Source organism: Heterocephalus glaber, unplaced genomic scaffold, assembly GCF_053883595.1.
Source record: "Heterocephalus glaber isolate CG9 unplaced genomic scaffold, H.glaber_assembly_v1.0 deba00001556, whole genome shotgun sequence".
Taxonomy (NCBI): domain Eukaryota; kingdom Metazoa; phylum Chordata; class Mammalia; order Rodentia; family Bathyergidae; genus Heterocephalus; species Heterocephalus glaber.
In genome coordinates this window covers 1,253,429-1,281,236 of record NW_028258347.1, presented here as the reverse complement: position 1 = coordinate 1,281,236, position 27,808 = coordinate 1,253,429, and the positions used below count along the sequence as shown (strand labels likewise).

General features: G+C 48.6%; 1 protein-coding gene across 4 annotated transcripts; it reads right to left on the bottom strand.

Annotated features, from left to right (window-relative positions):
* Nucleotides 1-249: 249 nt before the first annotated feature.
* Nucleotides 250-27,059, bottom strand: Fzd6 (frizzled class receptor 6). Of its 4 annotated transcripts, none has more exons than XM_021262752.2 (7): nt 26,950-27,059; nt 25,935-26,195; nt 9,791-9,987; nt 6,061-7,075; nt 4,038-4,186; nt 3,177-3,587; nt 250-1,887 (listed from the first exon to the last, which is right to left on the bottom strand). In XM_021262752.2, the coding sequence occupies exons 2-7, from the start codon at nt 26,109-26,111 to the stop codon at nt 1,692-1,694; spliced, it is 2,145 nt and encodes a 714-aa protein (XP_021118411.1). In that variant the 5' UTR covers nt 26,112-26,195; nt 26,950-27,059; the 3' UTR covers nt 250-1,691. The 4 variants fall into 4 exon arrangements, with proteins under 4 accessions (XP_021118411.1, XP_087046886.1, XP_021118412.1 ...); XM_087190760.1 differs by having other exon boundaries at nt 6,061-6,775; XM_021262753.2 differs by having other exon boundaries at nt 25,935-26,220; nt 26,950-27,035.
* Nucleotides 27,060-27,808: the final 749 nt, after the last annotated feature.

The window sequence follows — 27,808 nt, the reverse complement described above, 5'->3', positions numbered from 1 at the left end:
GCAGAAATGTGACAGGCACACAATTCCACAGCCAGAGAGAGAGAGAAGAGCCATTGATCATGTGACACCCCATGTCACTACTACTTGTATTGCAAGACACTGCTTGTGTATCAAGTTAAAAATCATCAGAAATGTTTGCTCATCTTGCAGAATGCTCCCAGAACAAGTTATTTGCAATACAAGGTTTTACTGAATACTCCTTCCTGGGCCAGGACAGTGCCACCTAACCACAGAATACTTCACAATCTCTTATATAAAGACAATTTTATTAATAAAAAGATCACTCAAAGTTCTTGTGTACAAAGTTATCTGTTTACAATTGTGGAAAAGTTAATATTTATAACATTTTCCATACAGTACATGATAATTTTCTATGCTTTAATAGTATGCTAAATATACCAAATGTATCAGAAAACTTTAAGAAACAAAACCATGAAAACTCTTGAGTATCTTGACGTCTGTGTACAACATGCATTTCTGTTTCTCAGGACTACATTTTCCCCCACCGGACTGGCACTAATATTACTAAGACACTTTTGTATGCTCAGCTACTTCACTGCAAAAATGAATTTTGCATAACATCTGACAACACTACGCTTTATAACATGTTTGTAGTAGTCTAAACATTAAAAAAGAAAACCAAAAATTAAGATAAAGAAAAAATCTAAGCATCTGTAAATGGCTGTAATGCAGTTGTGGGTGGTCAGGAAACATCAAGAAAAGGAAACCAATCGCACCTGGCTTAGTTTATAAAAGAACAACATTTCCTCAGCTAAGCCTTCAGGGTGTTTCATTTCAAAAGCTCCAGAGGGCAGGGAGTAACACGTACTGGCTCAGGGGCTGAGCACTCACTTCAGTGGCAGGAGAGGTCTGTGTGGAATTCACGGAACAATGAGACATAACAGAACTCCCTCACAGGCAGGGGGAAGTGGTTCTTCACAGTTGAACACCTGTTAGAAAACCTCTTGGTGTGCCAACTATTTTTTATGCTATAAAAGAATACTATGTTCTAATGGAAGCAAAGTCTTTGTAAATAGGGAAGGGTGGAGGGGGTGAAGGGAGGGCAGGGGAAGGGGGAAAAACAAGAACCAAGACACATCATGTAAAGGTACAAGATCCCATGATGAATGTGACTGTATTGTACACCTAAAATGTACCAATAAACTAAATGGAAAAAAAAAAAAAAGAAAAGAAAGAATGCTGCGTTCTAGTTGTCTTAGAAATTCAGTGTAGGGCCAGGGATTTAGCCCAGTGGTTTGGCCGCCTGCTGCGCAAGCGCAAGGAACAGAGTTTGATCCCCGGTACCAAAAAAAAGAAAAAGAAATTCAGTGTAAATGCTACCAAAGTAGTGCTAAAATATCAGAATATGACAATAAAAATATGTGAATCGATTTTCCAGGATTTCCAAAATATTCAAATACATATAAGCCTATTTTCAAATATATATAAAAAAAAGTACAAGGATGAGATTTAAATACGTCAGTAAAGAAAACTTGCACTGATGTCAAAAAAGCGAAATAGCAAAATACATCTTCTAACTCGGTAGAATCTTCATAAATACGAGAGGAAGATTCCTCCAGGTCCCTCCTTGCACACGATGTAAAAAATACTGACCCGCCCGTTTGTTTCCAGGAATACTGCTGTCCCCGGCCTCTGCGGAAGAGAACCCTGTTGTCCTGTTGTCCTCGATCTCAGTTTTTTCCGGGTAGCACAGTGGTGGATGCAGCGCCAGATGCAGAGGTCGGAGGCCCCAGTGGCTCCCCGGGCGCGGGCGCGGGCGCGGGGGAGAGCGGGGCCCGGGTGCCCTGAGGGCTGCGGGGCTCGGGGGAGCGGAGCGCCTCCCCGCTCTGGCCCGGGCTGGCGGCGCTGTCGCTCCGGGGACTCCGCCTGGGAAGAGAAGACGCAGGTGCTGAGTCCCGACCGCTTCCCGCACCTTCCCGAGTGCGGATACAGGCAGCTGTTTTCTATACCGCTTTACCTGACTGCAGACTTCGCCCGCGCGCCCATGCAGGATGGACCCACACGGGCGTCCGGCGCGAAGTCGATTCCCGCCCTCAGTGGAGCAAATCCCTTACGGATTCCCAAGACACCAAGAAAGAGGCGGCCCGACCTGTGTGAGACCGCGCCTCCGCCTGGAAATCTAGAGAAGGAGAAAGCCTGGATCTGACCACAGTCGGGCCCCACAGAGGCTGCTGTGGGGCCGGGTGGGGCGGCGCACACCTGTCGTCCCAGCGCTCTGGGAGGCTGAGGCAGGAGGACCCCAGGTGTGAGCCCAGCCTGGGCAGCGTAGTGACTTAGTGAGACCCTGTGTCAAAGTTTAAAAAGGCCAGGGGGTATGGCTTAACATAAAGATACTAGGTCCAATCTCCAATACTGGAACAAGCCCCAGAGAACAAGCAAAGCTGCCAGAGAAAGAGAAAACACGCTTTTAGCCAGCGTGGACTAGCTAGGGTAACCTGACAGCTTAAAGCACTTAGCTGTCAGCATTCTGGCCCATGTTTACCTGGGTTGTTTTTTCCTGGGTTTTGGTCATCTATATCCCCGAGGGAAAATTCGTTAACAATGTCAACGTCCTTCACGTTCAGAAAACACTTTCCAGTCATCTTTATACAACTCCTCTTAGACGGAGCTATGATGTGGCATTAGTGAAACAGCCTGTATTTCAGATGGAGTGGAAATACTGAGCTGAATGTATAAGCGACCCGTGACACCTCCACAGAGTGAACACTGCTGCTGCGGACGGGGAGCAGTGCCGGACTATTTGACTGGCGCTGAGAAGGGAACGCTCAGGCAGCTGCCTCCAGGCCCGGGCCAGCCTCCCTGCCTGAGCACAGCGTGCAGCCACCAAATGCTTGCTTTCCAGGTGTGCGAGACCACCGTGCTACGCGAGCAGATCAGACACGCAGCTCAAGTATGGCATGGTTCCTACTCCACGAGAAACCCAGGTGTAAATAATTCACAGAGCAAGCGAGAAGACACAATGGGGAACAGGGAGATGGGCTTAGGGTTAAGAAGAAGAGCAAAGACGAGTTGCAGGTCTGTGCCAGCCCGCGGTGGAGCAGGTGATCACCGGGCCCGGCATACACGGGCTGATAAAGGCAAATAAGCAACGAAAAAGATGTGATGCAGCGGTTAGAATCGGATGGGGATGGTCTTCGGTATCGAAACCGCCTCACCTTCCCTCACTCCGGGCACCGTCGGAGACGCTGCCCCGGCCCTGCACACTGGCGGCCGGGCTTCTCTCGCGAACTGCGTCCGCGCCGCCGAGTCTGGGGCTGGCTGCGGGGCACCCGGGCTCCCCGCTGTCCTGCTCCCGGGCCGCGCCCGCCTCCCTCGCTGACGACCCCTCCGGGGAGGTCTGGGTCTCCGTTGCAGTCTCCTGGCCCAGGCAGTCCTGGTCGGCCATGGCCACGGCAGAGGTGCCGTGGTTGGCTGTCGCCGCGGTGCTGGTGCCCATGGATTTGGAGATGACCTTCAGCTTATGCGACCCCGGCTTGCAGTGCTTCTTCTTGGGCTTGACCCTGGAGTTGTGCTTCAGGAAGAACTCGCAGGACTCCTGCAGCACACGGCGGCTCTCGCTGATCGGACTGCGGGGAAACCCGGGAGAAAACGTGCTCAGTGCTTCGCGGGTTAGAAGTCCCACCTGATGGATATTATCTACAAAATCCGCCACTGCGAATACTGTGAAGTAAGAGGCCTCCACCAGGCAGACCTGGGTTTGGGCTTACACCTTGCTCCTGTCAGCAGAGCTGTAAACTGGTAAGAAATTAAATGGACAAAAATCAAAGAATGGGGCAAGGGAGGACAAAGCAGCATAAAGGAAGGGCGGGCTGGACCTGTACCATATCTAAGTACATCAGGCAGGAAAGAGAGCCGGAAGACCAAGGATGTGGCATATAATTAGCGGTCTTGACTTAGGTCTAATTGTTTTCTTTCTAAAATTAAGGCTTGCAATGTTTACTGTCTTAGGCAGAAAGGTTCTGGTATTATGATCTGTTTATTTTCAAACAGTGTCAGAGAACTCATTAGGCTCTTACTCTCTCTTGCGATTTCGTTTAAAAAACCCAGCCCATTCTGTGCAGGTCTTTTTGCTTCCAACCCAGAAGACAGCAGAGATGCCGACGATCAACGTCATCAGGTATTTTATCATGAACAGCGCCAGCTCCGGTCGAGCTGCTGTTTTTACCTACAGAAAACATATGATATATTTAAAATACCAATGTAGTTGGGGATTTAGCTCAGTGGTTCTGGCGCCTGCCTGGCAATCGCAAGGTCCTGAGTTTGATCTTAGGTACAAAAAAAAAAAACCAAAACAACAACAACAACAAAAAAATGCCAATGTAAAACTTGAACGAAACTTGTAAATCTTCTGTTTCATTATAAAAGGTTTGAAATGCATAATATAATGAATAATATTTAAGTCCAATACATTTTTTAACCATGTTCTGAACAAATAACCTTTAGGGGCACATTGAAATAGATCTCCTGAAGAGGAAAAATATTTAAATATATTTAGTATTTTTTTAGGTTTTGGCAAATTTAAATTTTGGCATAATTTCGTTGCCTTTTTCCTATAGGTACAGCAGCCTCTTATAATTGTTAAATATTTACCTATTTTCTTTCACTATAATCTGCCACAAAAAATATATCTAAACTTATAACAACAACATATTTTACAGTCTTCACACATTCATGATTATGTGATAAAAACTTGTTTGGCCAAAGTAAAATAAGTCAGTAAAATGTAGAAAGTGTAGAAATTTCATAAAAATTAAAATCATACTTTTGTTTCAAGCATAAGCTTTCAAATAATATTTTAAATTATTGTATCAGTACCAAAATATCACGTGTTCTACATTCTCTTTGCTTTTGATCTTACTAACATTTCTTGGCGGCCACATCCATACAAATAAAGCCTCCCCTTCTTTGTAGAGAATTGGCCTGTTGTGTGGATGAACTAGGACTTATTCCACTACCCGTCTGGAGATATTTAGGGTACTTCCAACTTGCAAGTAATGTTGCAATGATTACTTTTATATTATGTAAGATAATCTTTAATTTGATACACATGAGGTCAGTGTTCGTGTTTTAATATCATACACCAATATGGAAGAATGATGTGTAAGATCTACTTTTAAAAAGCAAAATTTCTATTAAAAATCTCAACAAAAATACTTTAATAATTTTTTTTATTTTCAGAAACTTACTCTTTTAAATCTTAAAAACACTACCCTTATACTAACCCTAACCATTAGAAACACATAAAACATATTCTGCTTCAATTGTGCTTTTTTTTCTCACCTAAATGACAGTATAGGTTAGGGAAAAATCAAACTCTGTTTTTGTTAAGTATAGACAGACATTCCTGTGACTAGGTGCTTAAATGATTCAGGACAAGGAAATGGTCAAAGGAAACGCCAATCGATGACTTTGCTTTTATCTGCGTAACTCTTACACACAGTGTTCTGACATTTAACAACAGTACGGTGCCACAGTACCATCAGCAAAAATCACAGTGCTGTATACATAAGGTGGACTGCTCAACAAGACACCGAGGCACTATTAACAAGATGCACAGAATTGTACCAAAAAATAAAAAAATAAAAAAGATGCGCTGTGAGTCCGAGCTGCAGGTTGCAAGCCTAAACAGCGAGCCTCGGTCTTAAGTTTGGACTGCAGTTAAACAGGTAGGTCGCTGAAGGAAGAATGTCTGTACTATGCAAAAAGCTGTCAGATAACGTAATCAGACAGACCCAGGTAAGGGTTTTCCCCAGTTCAGCAGCAGTTACTTCTCTTCTTCTCCCTCCCCGAGGCCTGTTCTTCTGACTGCTCGATACTTAGCTGCCTTTTCAACCCAGCTGAAAGTTTTCAGGAATAAAGGGGGCACTGCTCACTACTGTATGAGTGCTACAGCTTCAGAAAGATCTCTCAGGACGCTTACCTGAGTTTCAGCGGATGCATGGGAATCATTCGCTGTATCTGCTGGATTTTCCCACCCGAAATCTAACTTCACACCCAGGACCCACACAGCACACTTCCAGGAACAGTTCCAGTTCGTACCTGATATGGACACGGGATGTGGTACTGGCGACAGTGATCGGAGACCCACGTGATCTCCCAGGTCACCCTGTTCACCTGCTCGTAGACGTAACACCCCAGCAGCGTCACCAAGGGCACGAGGTACAGGCCACTGAAGACCCCGATGCGGATCATGAACTTCTTCAGCTTCTCCTGGTTGCGGCCATCGTGCTGGATGACTTGTCGCACGTGGTTCAAGGAGACAATGCCAGCCAGGAGCAGTGACAGCCCCACAAACACGCACAGGCACAGTGGCAAAAGCACGAAGTAGCGGGAGGCGGCCAGGTCGTAGAGGCCGACGAAGCAGACTCCGCTAATGCTGTCTCCTTCCACCTTGTTCATGGCCAGCAGCATAACAGTCAGGAAACCTGGGATCCCCCACGCCACCGCGTGGAACCACACTGCCTTCTGCTCTATGGCCTCGCAGCTCCACTTCCTCCCCGCAGCGAGGAACCAAGTGATGGTCAGAATCACCCACCACACGGTGCCAGCCATGGTGAAAAAATACAGAAACATAAACAAAACGGAGCAGGCCTTGTTCTGGGAGCCTAGGACCACAGTGGCCCCGAGCTCCAGCTTCTCGTCTGCCTTGTTGCAGGCCGCGCTATCGCCGAGCAAAAACCCGATGAAGTACATGAGGGACACGATGCTGTAGCAGACAGAGTAGTATATGATCGGCCTCTCTGGGTACCGGAACCTTCTCACATCAATTAAAAAGGTGAGAAATGTGAACAGAGTTGCACAAAGGCAGAATATCGAAACTATTCCAATAAAGCTTTTTGCGAATTCTAACTCGTCGCTTTTGAAATACATGTTGGGGCATGGAGGTGCACACTGCTCGATCCCCAGAAACTTATAGCCCTGCCCCCCGGAAGTCTTAAGGTGCCTGGGACACCAGAATCCGATGTCTCGCTGGACCTGTTCTGTTTTCTTCTGGGGACCAAGAGCTCTTCCGTGTGGATGGAGAGCGGGAACTGTCTCGTTACAGTACTGCAGCCTGTAACCATAAAGTGAGACTGATGAAGCCCACATTGGCACTGATTTGCTGGGATATGCTTTCCAGCTATAAAACATCACCTTACACCTGCGAAACTGATGGGAAGATATACAAATCTACACGCGTCACAGGTTAGGGATGGGCAGAAGGTTTGAATTACTAAAGATTTGTGGGTCACAAGGCCTCAGCACACATACATATGAAACACAAGGCAGACACTAGCCAAATACATTTCAAATAATTCCTGCTCTTAAGACTATTTAAGAGAGAATTTACTTGAACTGCTTCTCTCCTGACGAAAAAAGAACTGGCTTGCCTACTTTGAGCACAGGAACCCTAAGTGTAGAGAAATTCACTTCCCTTCCTCTTTCGGTGCTGGAGATTGAACCCAGGGCTGTGTGCGTGCTGGGCCCCAGCCCACACCCTTATCCTGGGACAGCTAAAACGGCAGGATGAGATTCTTCCTCGGACGGAGAGGGTCGGGCTCAAGTTCCTAAGCAAGGCCAAGCAGGCCACAAAGAGTGGGACTGTGACCTCCTCCCTTCCCTGCCACCGTGCTGCTTAGGGCTGTGGGGACACGGTGACATTTCCCATGGGTACGGAATCTCAGTGGGCGAGTTTGCATGCACTGCTATTATTGTGATGACTCTGTATGGTTTAAAAAGCAGTCGGGGGTTTCACAAGAAACCATTTTAACTATATTTAGATAACAGAATAATAAAATAAATGCCCATATGAATACTTATATATTTATCAACTTGATTAAAATGTAATGTCAATTTTGCTAGAATTAGGGTTTTAATCAGAAATTCCTTTTTTTCTTCATGTTTTTAAAGTAAGATGCCACAAAAGACTGAAGGTTTAATGTATAGAACTGAAGAAAAATAAGATCTCTCTAGTACAGAACACACTAGAATTATTCCTGCGTGTACTTGACCAGCTCAACATTTTATAAAAGGCCTCGCTTTATATTAGCGGGCTGCAGTTTAACGTAAGGGGAACATAATTTCTTTAAAATAGAAATTCTACTTACTAGTTCCATGTGTCAAGCATTCGCCAACATGAAATAAATTCGATTTGGTTTAATTATTTTAAAAAGTGTCATTTTCTCAACAAAATGAAACTAAAAAGATGTATGTAGGTAGAGCATAAATTTCTGTAAGCTGCTCCTCCCCACTGTAACGTGAGGTCCACAGCAGGACCCCTGCATCCTTCGCTCAGGACGTGCTGCTGTGTAGTGAGAGCGATAAATGTTTGCTCGAGGGATCACCAGCTTTCTCAGCGCTCCCTGGGCTATCGCTGTCCTTGGTGACCCGACCGTCCTCGTGGACAGTGCACTCTGGCCACTCTGGCTTCTGCTTCCTCAATGCCCTTCTCTCAGCTGACCTCCCTAGGCCCTGGCCACCTGCAGTCACGGTGACGAGAGACCCTGCCACCCCTGCAGGTGCACCTGTCTCCAGGACGCAGCCCCAGCTCCCGCCTCATATGCAAGCGCCATCCTCCAGGCTCTCGGCTTAAAGGACGTCCGCCCTGAACCCCACCAAGCTCCTCTGGAGTCTCTGTTTCACTCCTCTGCCGGCCCTCGCCGCAGTAAGACCCTCACAGGCCTCGAACTGGCCCGTCTGCCAAAGCCACAGACAAACCCAAGCCCCACGCATCCTGCCGGAGGGACAAGGTCCCCGCCAGTCACAAGAGACCCAGGCAGGCTCCAGTGCCCTGAGCTCCTGGCACACTGGCAGCCTTCGCAGTGGTCCCTCTTGCTTTCTCCACGCTCAGGTGTGACCCTTCCCCAAGGCTGCCTGGGGTCCTGGCTCCTCTGCGAACTCCCCCACCCCGACCGGCCCCTCTCCCCAGAGCCTCCCGCTCTTCCTGGTTCTGCCAGGCGTTGGTTCTCTCCTGTTACAAGGGAGCCTCCGCCTGCTCCCCCGGCTGCCTCCCACTCCGCCTGTGTCATAGCCGAACTCCCAGGGCCCTTCATGAGTGCGCCGCACTGTGCCCACCCATGCCCACCGCAGCCCGCCTTCGACCATCCCTGAGGAGAAAGAACACGCTCTTCCGGTCTGCAGCACAGGTTGTGCTGCCTGGCCGGCCTTCCCCTCTGGGCACACATCTTCTCTCCCTGCCGTCCTCTGCCTCCTCTCTCCCTACCTGCGTGGCTGCCAGAGGTGCAGGAAGGAAGCGGCCGGGTCCCTGAGCACACAGGGAGCGAGCGCTCCTGCTGACACGGTAACATCGTGTCCTGCGAGCCTGCACTGTGGCCCAGCCTCCTCCGGGTCCTGCCTGCCTCACACAGCAGTCTTCCTGGCTCTCACCAGTGAGCTGCAAGGCTCTCCCACCCCACGCAAGCCCTGCGCCCTCCTGTCCCGAGGCCCTGAGGAGCTCCCCCGTGGCCAAGTGCTCCTCCTCCCTCCCCGGCTCTCCCTGCCGTGCCCAGCCCCCTGGCTGGCTCTGTCCCAGCCATCATTCCCCACTTGTGGCACAAAGTGACTTGATAATGCTGTCCCTCCCACCTCGACGGAAGTTTCTCGAGCGCAAGAACCACGTCTGTTTGCTGCCAGCCAATTGTCTTCGATGCACAACACCACATGCCAGGCACGTACTAGGCATGCAACAACGTCTGTGGACCACGCGAGGGCCTGTCACTGTCACCAACACCCCAGAGAGGGAGCAACAGCAGAGCACCATGGACAGCATTCAGGGAGAAACATCTCTTACCTGTCACATTCGAGTTCCTCGGGCCATCTGATCCCGAAGGTGTCAATGATGTTCTTGCAATCCAAATACACTTTCTCACAGAACTTACGGCAAGGTGGGACCACATGAATTTGCTCTGTGCAGGTTGGTATAAAAGCTTGGCAAAGGAAAGTTTCAACATTTGGTGAACAGTCCAGATTTGCGAGAGGAAGAAAGTGCTATTATGGAAAAACAGAAAGATACGTCAGACACATTCATCACCGATGAACCAAATTAATTCATTTAGGGTTTTGTACTTTCACTGCAAAAGATTCTTGAAATCTCCTCCCTGTGATCCAAGTGTGAGGAGATAACTCTCTTCACTCTGTTAGACTTACGGCCCTTCACAGCCCTCCCTGTCTCCATAAGGCCTGGGCTGTTCCCGCGAGATGCCCGCACGTCACCGTCACTGGTGCCCGGGGCACTGCCGAGCCCGCTGGGATTCTCCAACTCTTCGTTCTGTGCAATCCGCCTGCAGCGGTCCCAGCGGGTCCCATCTTTTCCATTTGTCTTCTCTGATATGGATTCTCCTGGGGCCTCTCCCCTCTCTCAGGCCTTCCTTTTCTGATTCACTTTCATTCCCCATTCCTATGGAACTTTTGCTGCAGGCGGCATTTCCTTGGACCAGAGCTCCGCCCCAGCCCTCTCCTGGGGGAACCCGCCAGCCCGCTCTCTCCTGTGAACTTCGGTCTCCAGCAACATCTGCTCTGGCACTTGGCTGTCTGTCAGCAGCATCCGAAGCCCAACACATCTAACACAACTCAGTGCGCGGTGCCCCGGGCCCCAAAGGCCGCTGGTCTCGTTTATTTGTTTTTGTTTTGGTACCAGGGATCGAACTTGGGACCTTGAGCTTGTGAGGCAGGCGGCAGCACCTGAGCTAAATCCCCGGCCCAAGGCCGCTGGTCTCGGATCTCAGCAAGTGGCCCACCGTCTGCCAAGCCGCACAGACCAAGGAAGTGCGGATCCCTTCCTCGCTTCTCTCCTCCCACAGCCACTCCGGCTGCCATCCCAATGCGTTCCACACCGTCACCGCCCTGCTGGGCCACTGCAAAGCCCCCAGGAGCCCCACTTCCCCACCCTGCCGATCCCACAGGCGAGTTCCCGCGCTTGGAATCCACTCTGAGGTCTTCCCCAGCTCCCGCCAGGCTGTGCATTTCCTAGCCCCGCCGTCTCCAATTTCACTGCCTGCCACTGTGTTCCATTCCTAACGTGGCCTTCTGCTTCTCCTCATTCCGCGTGCACTTCTGTCTTGGGATCGGGTTCCGCGCTCCTGTCACCTGCTCTGCCGGCGTCACCGTGCTGACCGAGTCCCTGCGCAGCTGTGGCGCTGGAAGGGCTTTGTCTGCCCAGTCCTTCCCACGGGCCACGTCCTGCCGACCCAGCCCGCTGCCCTGCAAGCGCTTGCCGACATCGCGGGTCCCACTGTCGCTGTCTGAGATCTCCTAACCTCGGCCCTCACCCGACACGCCCTGAAGGAAAGGCTTCCCTTCCTCTGCTGCTCCACCTCCGAGCCCCGGGAGGCGCCTGCCGCGCCAGGTTTTTCTGAACAAATGAACAACTCTGCAGAACAGGGAGTGAACAATCACACGTGGCATCAATAAAAAAGGTAAAGGAAGACGTGAGTGTTTCCGGGGGGGAAAGGATACGTGGGAGGGAATGAAAGTCTGAACATTTGATACTATCAGGTGCTGGCGGCCGATGTCGAAGGACGCTGGAATTCTGCGTCCAGCCAGACACAAAAATGGTGGCATTTTTGGCTCTGTGAGGAATAAAAATGTACTGTCATTTTCAAGGGTGGCTTTTAGGAAGCAACTAGAGGATGCGGCATTCCCGGAAGCCAGCGAGGCGCGACCTGAATACAGCAGGAGGGAAAAGCACAGGGGACTGGGGAATTACCCGCAGCAGTGCTGGGGCAGGGGAGAGGGCGCTGGGAGCCGAGCGCGTCTGAGGGGCCGGATGGCCAGGGAGGCGACAGCGCAGCACGTGTGGGCCTGGGACACCGCTGGGGCCTGGCAGGCCTGCTGGGGCAGCTGGAAAAGGTGGCCAGAAGTGCACAAAACAGCAAATACCGTACAGGAAACCGTGATGACGGCGCTAACCTCTTGAGACTGTCACGGTGCACTACCTGCCTCAGCACCGGGCGACGCTCAGGGGCCTGGCAAAGCCAGCACTGCTGCCCTTTGAGTGAAAACTCATATTGGGGAGGGGAAGAGCAGTGGAAGGGGTGGGATTGGAGAAAGGAATCATCTGCTACCACAGTAGGGAGGGCTGGTACCTGAAGCTCTAAATCCGGAATCGGAATCGGAATCGGCAAGTGCCTCGGTCAACACTGATCAGAACACTGCCACTCCCGGCCCATGGCCCACAGTGCTGCCAGAGGGCAGGGACAGGCTTGTCCAGTAGGAGCCCTTTTGTCCTGAGGGCTGTTTCCTCCAGCTTCACTCGGGTGTAACTGACTTATAATAAACTGAATAACCCAATACAAATACATTCAACACCATGAATACATCCTCTTACCTCTTACAGCCTTCTAATCCTTCCCTTCTCCTCTGCCCCACCCCTGGAAACCACTGATCTGCTTTCTCTCACTACCAAGCTATATTCCCTACAATTTTATACAAGTGGAAATGTACAATATGTTGTCTTTTTGTTATTTGGTTTCTTTCACCCAGAATCATTATTTTGAGATTCAGCTGTGTTGTTCCATGTATTAATATTTCATTTCTTAAAGCTCCTGAGCAATATTCCATTGCATCATTTGTTTATCCATTCCTTGTTGATGGACCCTCTGAAGCACCACAGAACATTCGGATGCAGATACCTCCTAGTAGGCAGTTAAATAGACCTACGCTGAGCCTCTGGTGAAGGACATGGATTCAAAAGTCATCAGTGTAAAAATGGGAACGGAAATAATTGACTGACATTATGTAGCCAGAATGTGCAGTAAGGGAAGATGAAAATTCTAATTCAAGAGGAAGGCACTGAACCTATGCCTTAGCACCTCCTCTCTCTCCAAATGAAGCAGGTAGATTGATGGAGCAGATGGAAAGGAAATGGGGTGAGGGAGAGGGAGAGGCAGAAAGAGGAAGTAAAAAAGGTCAAATGTGATACAAAATACCAGTACCCCCACGGTGAATATATCCATTATGTATCACGAACATAGGCTAATACACCATTTTAAAAATGTTTTCAGATGAAAAGAGATAAAAAATATTTAAAGATGGGGCCAGGGATTTAGCTCAGTGGTTTCGCCGCCTGTTGTGCAAGCGCAAGGACCCGAGTTCGATTCCCGGTACCAAAAAAAAATATTTAAAGATAAAAACTAAAATCCATTGCTCTATTCTGCCATAAACAAAGATAATCCCGAGTCATTTGTAGGAAAAGGGATGCACCTTGAGACCATAATGTTAAATGAAGTAAATCAGATGCACAAGCTTAAATATCACATGGTTTCTTTTATGAGAAACCCAAAATATAAATAAAGAGCAAAATAAAAGAATGATCATAGCAAGTGGGTGTAGATCTTTCTCAATGGGAAGGGGTCAAGACATGGAGGGAGGGGAGGAGAGGGGAAAACAGGAATGAAGATGTGTTGTGTACAGTGCCAACTCCTCACAGGAATGTAACTTTATGACTGTAAACACCGACCGATAGAAGTAACTAACTAACTAACCAGGGTGCCAGTCGGCCATTGACTTCCAAGTCATGCTGCAGACTAATGGATTTAAAGAATGTTAGACACAGAAGGGACCTGAGAGGTCTTTAAGTCGATTCTTCTCAAAGTGTGTGAGTATGCGTGTGTGCACATTCTGCTAGAAATGTTGTCTTTAAATGAGAGGTTACTGAGGAGGCTGGAAGACAGATCTATACGGCTCTGCAGAGAAGGAAACCAGCCTTGCCGAGAAGCCTCGGACTCTTCCCTTCCTCCCAGATTGAAATTCCCTGATCGGATCCAAACCTTCAGATACAAGTGAGAAAGAAGAGGCCAATTTCTTATCAAAAACTATTACTGGGCCAGGGATTTAGCTCAGGGGTTCTGCCACCTGCCTTGTAAGCGCAAGGTCCCAAGTTCGATCCCTGGTACCAAAACAAGCAACCCCCCTCAAAAAAACTATTATTGTTGTTGTTATTTGTGGTGCTAGGGATCAAACCCAGTGCCTCATGCATGCAAGCACTCTATTATTGAGCTATACTCTCAGCCCTTTTGATTTTGAGACCATGTCTCACCAAATTATCCAGGCTGGCCTCAAACTTGCAATCTTCCTGCTTTAATCTCCTGAATACCTGCAATTTCAGGTATGCACCCATTGTGCCTGGCTTCTTATTGGAAATTGTTATCGAAATTCCAAAATCCACCCAGAATTAGATGCTTCTTTTGGCAATCCTGCAGCTACTAATAACACATCAGAGCTCCACTTTACTCAGCACTCAAAGGAGGCACTGTGCTTCTTCACATTCCATGTGCCTTGATGAGACCCCTACAAGACAGACATTCTGGTCTCCCCCTTGCTGGTGAGGCTCTGATGGGTCAAGCAACTCCTCATGGTCACAAAAGCAGTAAGGCAGTGTTATGGTTCACACTTAGATGTTCCCCAAAGCCTCATGTACTCAGAGGCAGGGCTTTGGGGAGATGACTGGATCATGGTGTGTGATACTCATCACTGGGTTAGTCCAGTGGTGAGTTTATAGCTGAAGGTGGTCACTGGGGCGTGGCCTGGCAGGCTCTGTCTCCTTCCCTCCCTCCTCCCTTCATCTTGCTGCTTCCTGCTGCCCTGCCACAGACTGTTTCTCCTCTGCCATGCTGCCCCACCTTGGAGCCAGCCAGCTCTGGACTGAAACCTCTCTAAACTGTGAGCCAAAGTAAACCTCTCCTTCTTTAAAATGTGAGCATCAGGTAATATGTCTCAGCGACAAGAAAGTGACAAAGACAGGCAGGAAATGAACCTGGGTCCATGTGACCCCAGAAGATGTGTTCTTGAACCTTCACACTACGCTGCATCCAATTCTCCCTTAAAACTCCCTTTCCCAAAGCACAAGACAGGCAAACATGCCAACAAGGATGAAGACGAGACAAGATGTCAAAATAGGGAAGCTGCTACATGAAATTCTTTAGTGTGAAAACAGGAATGGTGGGAGATGGCCACAAGAGACACAGACACAGACAGTTGCAGAGAAGGTGTAGGCTAGACATAGACCCTCTGAGAAGTTTAAGCTCAGGCTGGGAAGGACACAGGGGTCCTGCCCTCCAAGTTGAGAAGCCAGGCCACTTGTGTGTAGCTTTCAGAGGGAGCTGGGTCCGAAAGTGCTGGCACTAAAGCTTGACCTCCACCCCACCTCACTGCCTACATCCAACATGAAACTCAGTGTTTGGTGTGCTTTCCCCATCTATCAAAGTGATCAGAGTTATGCCTCAGCTAAGATGGTTGCCACAGCCTGGGGTGTACAGACTGAGGGGCCTCTAGAGCAGAGAAGCCACCTCGCAAACCCACAGGCTATGAGGCTAGGCAGAGAAAGCTGTGACTCAGGGTGCACAGAGTGACTGGAAAACTGGGAGTGGCTGGAGTAAAAACAGCCCTAGGGCAGACACAATTGACCAACCATGTCTAACAGGAAAGGCTTGGCAGGATTCGGCATTCACACAGAAAAACATGAGAGTGGAAACAACCATTTATGAGAAACCTATTGCGAACATCAGTGGAGAAAAACTAAAAGCTTTTCCTCTAAAACCAGGAACAAGACAAAGATGCCCACCACTATCACCACTCCTGTTCAATACAATGCTTGAAACTGTAGCCAGAGTAGTCAGTCTAGAGAAGGAAAGGGATATGTATAACAAGGGAAGGAGTCAGACTATCCTTATTTGCAGATGACATAATCCTTTACGCAGAAGACACAAACAACTCCAACAAAAGATTCCTAGAGCTAATACATAAATTCAGCAAAGTAGCAAAATATAAAATCAACACACAAAAATCAATGGAATTCCTGTACATCGATAATTAACCTACTGGGAAAGAAATTAGGGGGCTGGGAATTTAGCTCAGTGGCACCGCACCTGCCTGGCAAGGGCAAGGTCCTGAGTTTGATCCCTGGTACAAAAAAAAAAGGAAGAAATTAGGAAAACAATACCATTCACAAAATCCTCAAGAAAAATTAAATACTTAGGAATTTACCTAACCAAGGAACTGAAAGATCTCTGTAACAAAACTGTAGTACTCGAAAAAGGAGATGGAAGAGGATATCAGAAAATGGAAAGATCGAACTAGTATTGTTCCTAGATAGAACTAGTATTGTCAAAATAGCTGTAGTTCCAAAACTGATATATAGATTTAATGCTACCTCAACGAAAATACCAACAGCATTCCTGCAGGACTAGAGAAAGCAATCCTAACATTCATATGGAACCAGAAGAGACACAGAATAGCAAAAGCAATCCTGGCAGTAAGAGCAAGGCTGGAGGCAGCACAATCCTGGATGTGAAGTTATATTACAAGGCCACAGTGATAAAACCAGCATTGTCCTGGCACAAAAACAGACATGTGGATCAATGGAAAAAGAGGACACAGAACAACCCCAGGCACATTCAGCCACCTGATCTTTGACAAAGAGGCTAAAAACACACTGGAGGACAGATAGCCTCCTTAACAAATGGAGCTGGGAAAACTGGCTATCCATGTGCAGGAGGTTATATCTCTCACCATGTACTAAACTAAAGTAAAAATGGATCAAAGGCCTAAATGTTAAAACAGAAACAATCTGCTGGAAGGTTCATGTGTTATGTACATGTGCTTGAAGATATAGGCATAGGCAAGGACTTTCTTTTTTTTCTTTTTTTTTTTTTTTTTTTGATACCGGGGATCGAACTTGGGTCCTTGTGCTTGCGCAGCAGGCGCTGAAACCACTGAGCTAAATCCCCGGCAGGACTTTCTGAATTGAACCCCAATTGCACAAGGTATAACATCAAAAATTTTAAAACAGGATTATATCAAATTAAAAAGATCCTGTGCAGCAAGGGAACAACCAACAGAGTGAAGAGACAACTTCTCAATTTACAGAATGGGAAAAAAATTTTGCTAGCTACTCCTCAGACTGAAGGCTAATAACTACAATACATAAGTAACTAAAAAAGTAAGACCCTTCCCAAAATAAAAGACCCAACCAATAAATGGGCAATCGAATGAATAGACATGTCTCGAAGAAGTACAGATGGCCAATAAATACATGAAAAAAATTCAATCTCTGGCCACTAGAGAAATACAAATTAAAACAACACTGACATTTTGTCTTACTCCAGGAAAAAATGGCCATCAGGGAGAAATCAAATAATAACAAATAATAACAAATGCTGGCCAGGTGTGGGGAAAAAGGAATCCTTTTATATTTTTGGTGGGAGTGTAAACTAATGCAACCACTATGGAAATCAGTGTGGAGATTCCTCATAAAACTAAACTAGAGGTTCCGTTCAACCCAATTAAGGAACCAAAATCAAGGGCTAAGGTGCTTCTTAGATGTGGTCTCTTCTGTAGCGAATCAGTACAGCCCTGGCACCTTGCATGAAACACTAATCTGGCCAGTGCTCTTTCTCTCAGAATAATCTGCTCTCACCTAGCACACACAGCGGCATAGTTTGGCCTATGTGCCTAAGAGAGTGGTGGCCGCATGGGCATCTCCATCTGAACCCAGGCCTACTGATTTAGGGATCTCCAGCAGTGGGGCCAGGGATCTGTGTTCCAGTGAGCCCTTGACTCTGATATGCTCCAAAGTCTGAGAACCACCGCCTTACAGAGAGGTCAGCTCTTCAGCTCTGCACCTCCATGGTACTGTTGCAGACCTTGAACTGTGTCACTGTTTCACAGGACATCCCATCAGTCCATCAAAGTGAGGACATAAAGCCAATGAGGCCCCAGACATGTGCCCGAGACGCCATGGTAAGACATGTGCAAAGGAGGAGGTAAATCCTACACCAGTCAAAGGGACTTCCCACCAGTTTGCCACTAGTTCCTGATAAAGACGGAACACAATGATGGAACCTAGAGATCATCCACCCAAGCTACCTCTCACGCACCAGAAGTTACCAAATGCGCCTCTCTGTGATGTCACCCAACAGCAGCTTGTCTTCAAGGGGCCAGGCAGACCCTAAAGACAGGGGACAGCAGCAGAAGCGTATCGCTTATGTTAGCATGCCTACTTCCGCTGTGTCACTACCTGTCCCCAAGACACACACACACGTGTGGCTTCATGGGGACCTCTCACCAGCCAGATGACCGAAGAGGAGACCTCACACCCAGCTTACATAGCCTAGTCCTGGCCAAGAGGGAACTGGTATGGGATGAGAGCTCCACTCAGAGGTATCTCTCTTGGGCAGGATTTCAGGGATGTCATATCCACACCATCAGAGGAAAGACAGTCTGAGATACAGAAGTTACACTGGTTCACAGCATAGCTCATGACAGAGCCACACAGGGACACCGGAGAACCAGTGATCAGGAGTCTGGAGAAGCAGCGTGTGAAGACCACTCTCCAAGATGGCCCGGAAGGTGAGGAGGTGTTTGTTGCATGTGAGTGCAAACCAGCAGGGTTCAGAGAGGAAGCACACACATGGGAGGCCACATAATGCAGTCTGTGGGTGTCGATCAGCCTTTCCTCGAGTTACTCCGAGACTGGATCGTTAGGCTCTTGAGCAAAAGGGTCACGGTGGTAGGAAGGGAGCCCTCACTTGGTATCCTGGGGCTAAGCTGGCTGTTGCTAAGGAGTCGAGTTGCTGGAAGCACAGCAGCAAGAGCCCTCACCATGGCACCATACCCAGAGGGCACACGCAAGCCTCTAACTGACAGCGAAGCCCTGGGTCCCTTCCAGCCAAGACGAGTCCTCTTGGAGACCCCTGTTCATGTGCTCCCGCGGGGACTGCTCTGTGCAGGCTCTTGCTGTCCCTTGTTTTCTCAGAGCCTTGAAGTCCAGTCTGCCCACTGAGTCTGCCAGCTGCTCTTCTGGTTTCCTTTCTGCTTGGCCAATCTGGATGCTCTATCTCAGTGAAAACACAAGGCACAGGGGCTCCTTTTCCAGAGTTAAAGGAGTTAAACAGCTGTGTAAGACAAATGAATGAGTGACCAGAGCAAAATAACATTAAAGTGGCTTTGGAAATGAGTGGACATGTGCAAAAAAAATAGCCTAAGAAAATAAACTTTTGCTAAAACTGAAACCAAAAACACTGTGACAGAAACAGACAGGTTGTCCTACATTTCCTCTACCAGGACACAAACTCCAAGAGCGCCCCAGGTCGGCTGGACATTGCTGCACACCCAGCTCCTGAAGGGTGCCTCGGCACTAACTGGTTATGTTTGCTGAATGAACAATGCCAGCTGGTCTCAGGGGGACATCCAGGGAAAAGAGCAGCCAGTGCCCCAGGCTGTACTGACAATGGCAGAAACCACACTAAGGGCCTGGCATTGGTGGCACTGGGAGGTCCTCAAGAGAAAGTCTGAGCCAGAACTTCCATTCAGGGGCTAGAAAAAGGAAAGATAAAAGAAATTCTAAAATATATGAAACCGGCCACTGTCTTTTCACTCTTGCAGTGACCTGTTCTGCACACATGAATTTTCTCTCGTTTTACCTCCACTGCTTCCTTTTTTCTCCCTTCTTTCCACTTTTAATTCTTCTTTGACCTTCAGCGAACTTTGAACTTTTCCATCCCTTGGTTGTCCCATCCAGTTCTTTGAATGGGACAGCAAGAGCCTAGAAAGAACCACTGTTCACCACACCGTCCGAGAGCAGTTTTGGTGAAGCCGGCCAGGAGGTAATGAGTGGAGTCGGGAAGTTTTCCTCAGCCCAGCTGTGATGCACATCACCGCATGGTACTTAAAGAGCACATAATCCACAGGAGGCAGGGCCTACATCCTTCTGAGCAGGAAGTAGCTATATGAAGACAGAGACCTTCACTCCTTCAGCAACCCATAAAGAATTATGAGCGTTTATGTCTCTTAGGGGGGAAGTGAGGCAGGAGATCGGGGCATGGCAAAGTGGCTGGTCAGTCGTGTGTGACTTGCCAATCAAATCACAGCCAAGGCGCATGTGCAGAACAGCTGATGGCAGAAGGAGGTTGTAAAAGACGTGCCCCTGGGCCCTGCAGCCAGTGTCTTCTTCCTCTTGCAGTTATCCACTCTGGAGCAGGGCACGCTTTCTCTCTTCTTTTCACTTCTACTTCTTTCCTCTCATCTTGTCAGCTCTTTTTTACTTCTACTTCTTTTCTTCTTTTACCTTCGATAAACTTTGAACTTTTAGGTCCAAAAAATAAATAAAAATATATGAAGCTCAGCCCGACTGAACAGCGTGGTTCTGTAGCAGGGCCAAGGTGGCGCCTTGGTTCTCTTAGTCCTGAAGCTAAGGCTGCACAAACATCAGCGGAATCCCACTGGTGCGTAGAAGCGAGCCACCTTACCACGGCCACGTGACTGCAAGGCACATGACTCTGAGTGTCTGCCCCAGTCACAGACAACCAACTTCTTTAAAAAACATAAAGTGGAGTCTGAGAAGAATAAAAAAGCAGCAATTCGCAGTATTTCCAGAACGGAAAACTTGTTATTTTAAAGATATTTCTTGGCAGGGAGCATTAGAAATTTTAAATTATTTCTCCAAAAGAGCTTTCCTTTGGGAATTGGTAATTATATGTTAATAATTTAGGGAGAGTCCGTCTAAAACTTGGCAGAGCAAGGTTTGTTAGCCCTAAATCCACCTAACCTCACGCATCAAGACTGAGGACGTCAGGAGAGAAGATTTGAGGGGACATCCCGCTGCGCCCAGAATCTCCACTGCCCTAAAGCTGTGGTCACCTGGATCCCGCCAGAGCCTCGCAGGACTGGGACGGTCCCGCAGGCCAGGACCCCACTGTCCCGGGGTCACAGGCACTCAGCCTGACCTGTGAAACTGTGGGCGCCAGCCCGGCCCCAGCACAGTGCACCCCTCTAGCTGCTCAAGCCACAGTCCTTCTTCTGTCTTTCCTGTTTTTGGGGTTTTGAGACAGGGTCTTGCTAGGTAGTTCAGGCCAGGCTTGATCTTTGTCAGTTCTCCAGCTAAAATCCCTTCACATCTGCACTTACTTTTCAATTCTAGCTTTTTTCCTGTGAATGTGGGCTTTAGTTTTAACTTCCATTATCACTAAAAGCAAGGACCCATGCTAACTGGTGACATAGCTACTGCATTCTTAAGTAGTATTCCCTAAAACTCAAAGAGGTTTATCACACTAAACATTTTCTCTCCGTATGTGCTGGGGTACAGAGGGAAAGAATAAGAGGGAGCTGGCCATGGTAGTCCACACTTGTCATCCCGGCCCTCTGGGAGACTGAGGCAGGAGGATCGCACAGGTTTGAGCCCATCCTGGGCAACTCAGCGACTTAGTGGACCTCTGTCACAAAAAAATAAACAAATAAAAAAGGTTGGAATGGAACTCAGTGTGACGTGTCGTGGGTTGCTGGGTTCAACTCTTCCCAGGGCCACCAAAAAAAAAAGGACAAGGACAAGATGACAGGTGATAGTTGGACAGAGTCCACTGGATTGTCCTAAAAGTGGACAAATGAAAATGTTTTAACACTGCATAATCTAAACAGATCTTTTTCTTAGAAGTCTGTTGACCAGGCTTTCTCTACCCCTTTATTTTTAATTGAGCAGATCCATTTTAATAGTGCACAGTAACAGGTGAAAAGGATTCTTTTGGCTTACTTCCCAGTAGACTCTTTAGAAGCAGACTGGCCACACGCAGTTCCAAGCACAATGCGGCCTTTGCTTTTGCGGCAATTCAAAAAGAAAAACTCGGTGTTCCTGCTTCCCCTTTCCTGAGGTCAGCCGGGCTCCCGCTGGATGAAGTCAGTCCCACCAGGGAAGCTGGCTGGCCTCACAGCCTGGGAAAGAGCACTCCAGATAGGAAAGCAAAGGCACACAATGGAAACCTGCAGCGTTTGTTTTTCCACTTGGGAGAGGCAGAGTAGACAACATCCTCTCAGGACAAAGCCAAGTCGAGACTCAGAATCAGAATCAGACGTTAACTCTTCCTAATCCGAAGGACTTTCACTCCCAGAATAAAATAAGGAAAAGCTGATACCTTACTGCAAGCATTCTCTGAAAACTAAACTCCGTGATATCCCAGTCAGGTGCTTCTGGTTTATGATATATTAAACTCTAAAACATTCATGTGGAAAGTAAAAAGCATACAACTCAAGTAACATTAGTAAGTGTACACAATAATATTTACCGCATGATAGACTATTGTCAAAACACTTTGTATGGGCCAGGGATTTAGCTCAGTGGTTCCAGTGCCTGCCTCACAAGCGGAGGGACCCGAGTTCAATACCCAGTACCAAAAAAAACCCCTCCAAAACAAAAAACACTTTCTAGTACTTTCAACTAAGGTTCGGCAAGGTCCCCAAAATAGGACCCCCTGAGACTTGTGTAAATACCGTTATGTTTTACTGGGACACAACCACACTCATTTGTCCTCAGACCGTCTGTGACAGCCTTTCTGCCACAATGCAGAGCTGAGTGCCTATGGCAGAGGCTGTATGATCTGCCAGGCCATATTTGGCCCTTGTCAGGAAAAGCAATCCCTATGCTTAACCCAGGGGCCTTGAACTCCATCATCCTAGCAAACACTGGATCAGCTGGTTAAAGCACCTTCCTGGGCTCTCTCTCCAGGGTCAGGATTCAGTAGGTCAAGGGAACCCAAACTTGCACTTCCAATAAGTGCACAAGCTGCTGGTCCGTGAACTAAACTTTGGGAATCACTGATCTAAAAGGTCTCATATCATCACAGATTGATAAGCTCAGTAAAGCAGGCGTGCTGTCACAAAGTGAAAATGGATGCATGTAGGAATGAGAGAACTCTCTTGACTTAGCAATACTTTGGTTCACAAACAGAAGCATTTGGGACAATTTTGCTTCCGTTTGTGAACTCTCCATCCGTTGATGAACAGGACCACAGCCGTCTTCCCCAGAACCCTGAAACAAATTAAGTTTGTGAACTTGGTGGCCAACAGAGTAGCCACTTGCCGTAACAATCAGACAATCATCAGCTGCTCACCCTAACACTCATTCACCAGAAATTCACGAGGCACCAGCAGGATCCAAGGGCAGTTTCTGGGAGGTGTAAAACCCAATCTCTAGAGAACCCATTAAATCCATTTTTATCAAAAGCCAAAGCACATGCAGCTATAGTCTAGTACCTAACTGGACTATTAAGTACTAGCATATGTGTGGGAAAAAACCTGACACCTATAGTTTATAATCCAGCGGTTAATCTAAAGTTCCTTTACATAAATTGCATTCTTTAAACAAATCCTAACACGTAGAGCTAATATGGGAAAGAAAATAAAGGATGTCAACTGAGGTATTTCTCTAGAGCTAAGTTCAGGCAGGACAAAAGAGGACGCCTAAACAGAGGTCTACAGCAGGTGGGTCTGGCGGCCACGTGGCGGGCAGGGGACAGATGGCAAGCTCCACACACGCGACCAGGATCGCTCCAGAATCAGGTCTTTATTTTTATGACTGCATGGATTTACATTTTCCTAAAATCACTTTGGCTCCACTGGAGGAGAAAGACTGAGTGGCAGGGATGTTATTTTTGATCTAATAAGACTTTGTGATCAAGACACTGGGGAAGTGGACTGAGAACGAGGAAGTGCTGAATGGGGTTTTAAAAAATCACTTCATTATTTTAACCCAAATGAAGTCTGGAAAGACATGGAAAAGACCGAAACTTGCACACTGCATTCAGCATGTTAGGAAACAGGATCGTGCTTATCTGGTGAAGCTAAGGGTCTGTTTAAAAGCAGGTAAGGTGACATTGTGGAAGCCTGGTGGATCACAGAGTGCAAACCTTGGACAAATCACACCTTCTGGGCTGCAGTTCTGTACTGTACGACGAAGGGTTCAGGGTTCTTAACGTGAGCTGTACACAGAAGTGTCTATCAATACAACTGGTTTCTTTTATAATTCTACGTGTTTTACTTAAGTTTTAAACCAGTCTCTTATTCTGAAAAGGGGTTGGTGACATAAAAAAATGGTAAGTTCTGTGTAATCTTTAGGGTCAATTACAACTGTTAAATGACAGGATTCATGTCATTTATGGCATTCGTTAGTTTTTTTTTTTTGGTACCGGGGATGGAACTCGGGTCTTTGCGCTTGCGCAGCAGGCAGCAAAACCACTGAGCTAAATCCCCGGCCCAATTTATGGCATTCATAATGGCAATTCAATACAAGGACTAAAAGAGAATGCTGCTGGCTGAGGATGAGATGCAGGAAAAGCACAACAGCACCAACCAGAAAAGTACACATGGATTAGAAGTCTGATCCAGGTTCGTCCTACTCTACCTCTTCAATTCTGGGTCTCCTTTGTACCCTCGGTTGATGCTGGTACTAACAGGGCTCGGTGGCTTCCTCTTCCCCTTAAACCTTTAGAACAACTGCATTGGTAAAGGCGATGGGAGAAAGTTGAGTACATAAAAGATCATGTAAGGAAGACCCTGGTAATGTCAACAATCAAATAAAGAAGGCAAGAACAGAAACCTTCATGATAATATTCAGACACAAAACTATCTGGGAAAGAAGCTAAGTGAACAAAGATTACTTTTTTTAAAGTCAGAAAAGAAACACCTGGCTTTAAAAAGACGTGTGGAACAAACACTAGTTGTTACCATCTTACAGTGATAAGCCTAAGACTTCTGGTGGAAGGATCGCATCTCCACCGCGTCTTTACAGCCGTCTCCTGCCTCAGGAACTCAGCCTAAAGGAAGTGATTTACAAGGTCACTGTTGGCTTTCCAACTTAATATGCAGGCATCTATGACACAGGAAGGATATCTGATTAAAATAAGACACTTTAAGAATACTACCGAAGCAGAAGTTATAGGACATCTAACCATCAGATAAAACATGCACGAGGTAATTACTGCTTACTGTATTACCACTGCATACTTATTTAGCCAGATTAAACCATCAAAATGGTTCTGATTCATCGACGAAGGTCTCACTGCATCATTGGTTCAGGACTCAAAAGCACGTCTGGCATTAGCTTGAAAAGGCACAGAACGAGTACAATGATATAATTTGCAGTATCTTCTAAAATGACATCTACTTAGTATTTTAAAACTTTCCTATTCTAGCCATGGGTCTACACCAAGGCAGTCGGACAACTATTCAACTGAACAATGGAAGATCTTCAAAGCTGCAAAATCAACTCCAAGACTGAGCCACCCAGGGAACTGAGCTACACCCCAGAATCCCCTTTTTTCTTCATTTTTTATTCTGAGACAAGGCCAAGCTCTAAACTGCCCAGGCTGGGCTAGAGCTTGCTATTCTCCTGCCTCAGCCTCCCAGGGTGCTGGGATCATGGGCATGCACCATCTCGCCTGGCTCAGGGTTTATCTCCTAGAAACAACCTGAGGGCCCTTTACCATCCTCAGACAGTTTTCCTGGATAAGGACCAAAAGCATGTTTGTCTTCTTTCCTCCCTGACTATCAGGCTCCCAGATCTGTGTGGGAGGCAGGCTCCTGTCTCTACAGGCAGCTCTTTCTTCCACAGCGCCCCACATCTGCATATCGCTGAGCCCCGGGCAAGCGACTGGGGACCTCGGGCGGGCTTTAGTGTCACCTGCACCTTGAGTTCCAGCTAGTAATTGTCTTATAAGGAGTACTTAGTGCTATCTTTAGAAAACAGTCACTTTTTAGTAAAATACTGTCTGTGGCACGAATATTTCCAATAATTTGTTTTGCTTTGGAAAAACTGAGCCAAGCGAACTACAACTGCTTATAAACACATGAGTTTCATCCCTTTAGTCCAGGCAGTACAGGTTATATGCTCTGTGAATTAGAAAAAAGTCACAGTTCCCATTTCTGGAAGAACAACCACAATATTTACCAGGCATATGACGTTTAGAAATCATTCACAACCACACTTCGTTAGAAAATGAGCCCTCACTTAAGCGAATTTACCAAAGAAGAACACCCGGGCACACAAAATGTGTCAGAAGGGGGCTTTCATTGGCAAAATCATTTTTCCAAATATAACCTGGGCAAAAGTTGAAGAAATCCTTTGAGATGCTTAAAAGTCAAAGTCGCAGTGCAGCCTGGAACAAAGTCCTCACCTCCATCTCCACAGCGGCGATGCCCTGGTCATAGTGGCCCATGAGGTTAGGGAAGAAGGTCAGGTTGTAGGCCATCCTCGTGCACCGCGGGACGCTGATGGGCTCGCAGGTGAAGAGGCTGTGCCCCCTGGCCAGGGGCAGGAACACACACAGCGACAGGAAGGCGAACTTGCCCATTTCCCTCACGCTGGTTCCCACCCGAAGGATGAAATGCTCATATTCCTCATTTCATCATTTCACCATGCTGAAGGCGCTGTTTTCCTGCAAACGAGTCCGGGGTCAGTCTCTGTAAAAAGGGCAGGAGGGGAGGAGGGGATCGGCCCCAGTGGCCCCAAGCCACACGCAGGCCAAGGCCCGGAGTCAGAAGCGCAAGGTAGAAACCGCTGGCTGCCGTGGGAAGGGGTGGGAAAGTCCGCCCGCGCCGCCCTTTCATCTGCCGGGGCAGAGGGTGTGTAATTTGCAGGGCAGCCTCCCCTCCGGGCCCTGGAGATTGAAGGTTTGTGCCTTGCGGGCCGCGGCGAAGGGGCAGGACAGGCGGGTTGCAGAAAGCAAGGACTGCGGTAAAGGCTAGGGGTACGTTCAGGGGGGATTCACAGGCACAAAATCCGGGGCCCTCTGGAAATCGTACTCCACACACGAACACTGAGGCGCGGGGGATCCCTGGGGAGCGGTTAGACTTTTAAGGACTCTGAAGAGGTCGCCTTAGCGGCAGTCTTGTGGATAAATTCTTATTCCTACTCTGGTTTCGTTTTTGCTTTTGCAAAGGCCGACCGGAGGGAGACGCGGGCTTCTTCCTGCGGGACAGGGAGACGCCCCTCACCCTCACCCTCACCCTCGCCCTCACCGGGAACTGGCTCAGGGCCAGGTCCTCTCCTCCGCCCGCGAACCTGCCCCGCGCCCGGCCCCTGACCCGGCCCAGCCTCACCGACCCGGCCCGAGCGACACCGGCCCCGTCCCCCCGCCGCCCGCGCGGCCCGCGCCCCGCACCCCCGACCCGGGCCCCGGCCGTCCTCACCCGCGGTCGCGGCCCCTGTCGCTGCCCGGTCCCCGCCACCCGACGGCCGAGCGCGATCCCGCGAGACTGAGCCGCGCCGGGCAGGTCCGGGCGGGCCGGGAGGCTGGGTCCGGGCCCGCCCCACGCTGCGCCGCCGGTTCTGCGCCCGCCGTTCCGCACCTGCCCGGCCGGGTCCTGAGCGCTTCTCACCCTGTTTTCTGCGTCCCCCGGGTCCCGCACCTGCCCGGCGCGGTTCTCTGCCGCCCCGCACGGTTCTGAGTGCGCCGGCCCGGGGAGCAGCCATTGGTCAGGGAGGACGAGGCAGGCTGCGCCCTGTCTGGCTTTCTGGGTCGGGAAAGGTTCGCCCAGGTATTGTTTTTCAGAACCCATTTCACTTCGGATTTCAGGGACCAAGAATCCTCGCCTCACGGGGCCAGTTTGCTTTGTCAAGTCAATGCCCAAGCGACCTGGGTTGGGCTAGGAAACTTCCTAACGGCTCCATCCATCCACCCATCCATCGGTCATCGATCCATCCTTTGATCAATGCAGGGCGTCTGGTCAGCAGCCCGCAGTGCAGCTGGCCGGCTGCTAGCTCTGGCAGGCCCTGAGTTTCCTGGCTGCAAACTGTGGCCGAAAGTCGGACAGCTTTAGACGTCAACCCCACTTTCAGGGCAGGTCTGCCCCGCAGCATCTCCGCTGCGTCATCAACCTTTCAGGGCCTGAGCCGCTCCCGTCTGTTTGAGCTGCAGCGATGGCCACAGGCTCTGAGGTCCAAATGAGAGCAGCACCGGGCCTTGCACAGGCACGGGCATCACCAGCAAGCACTTCCCCGGGGTTGGGCAGGTCGTGCGACACGAATGAACTCGCAGAAACTGACAAA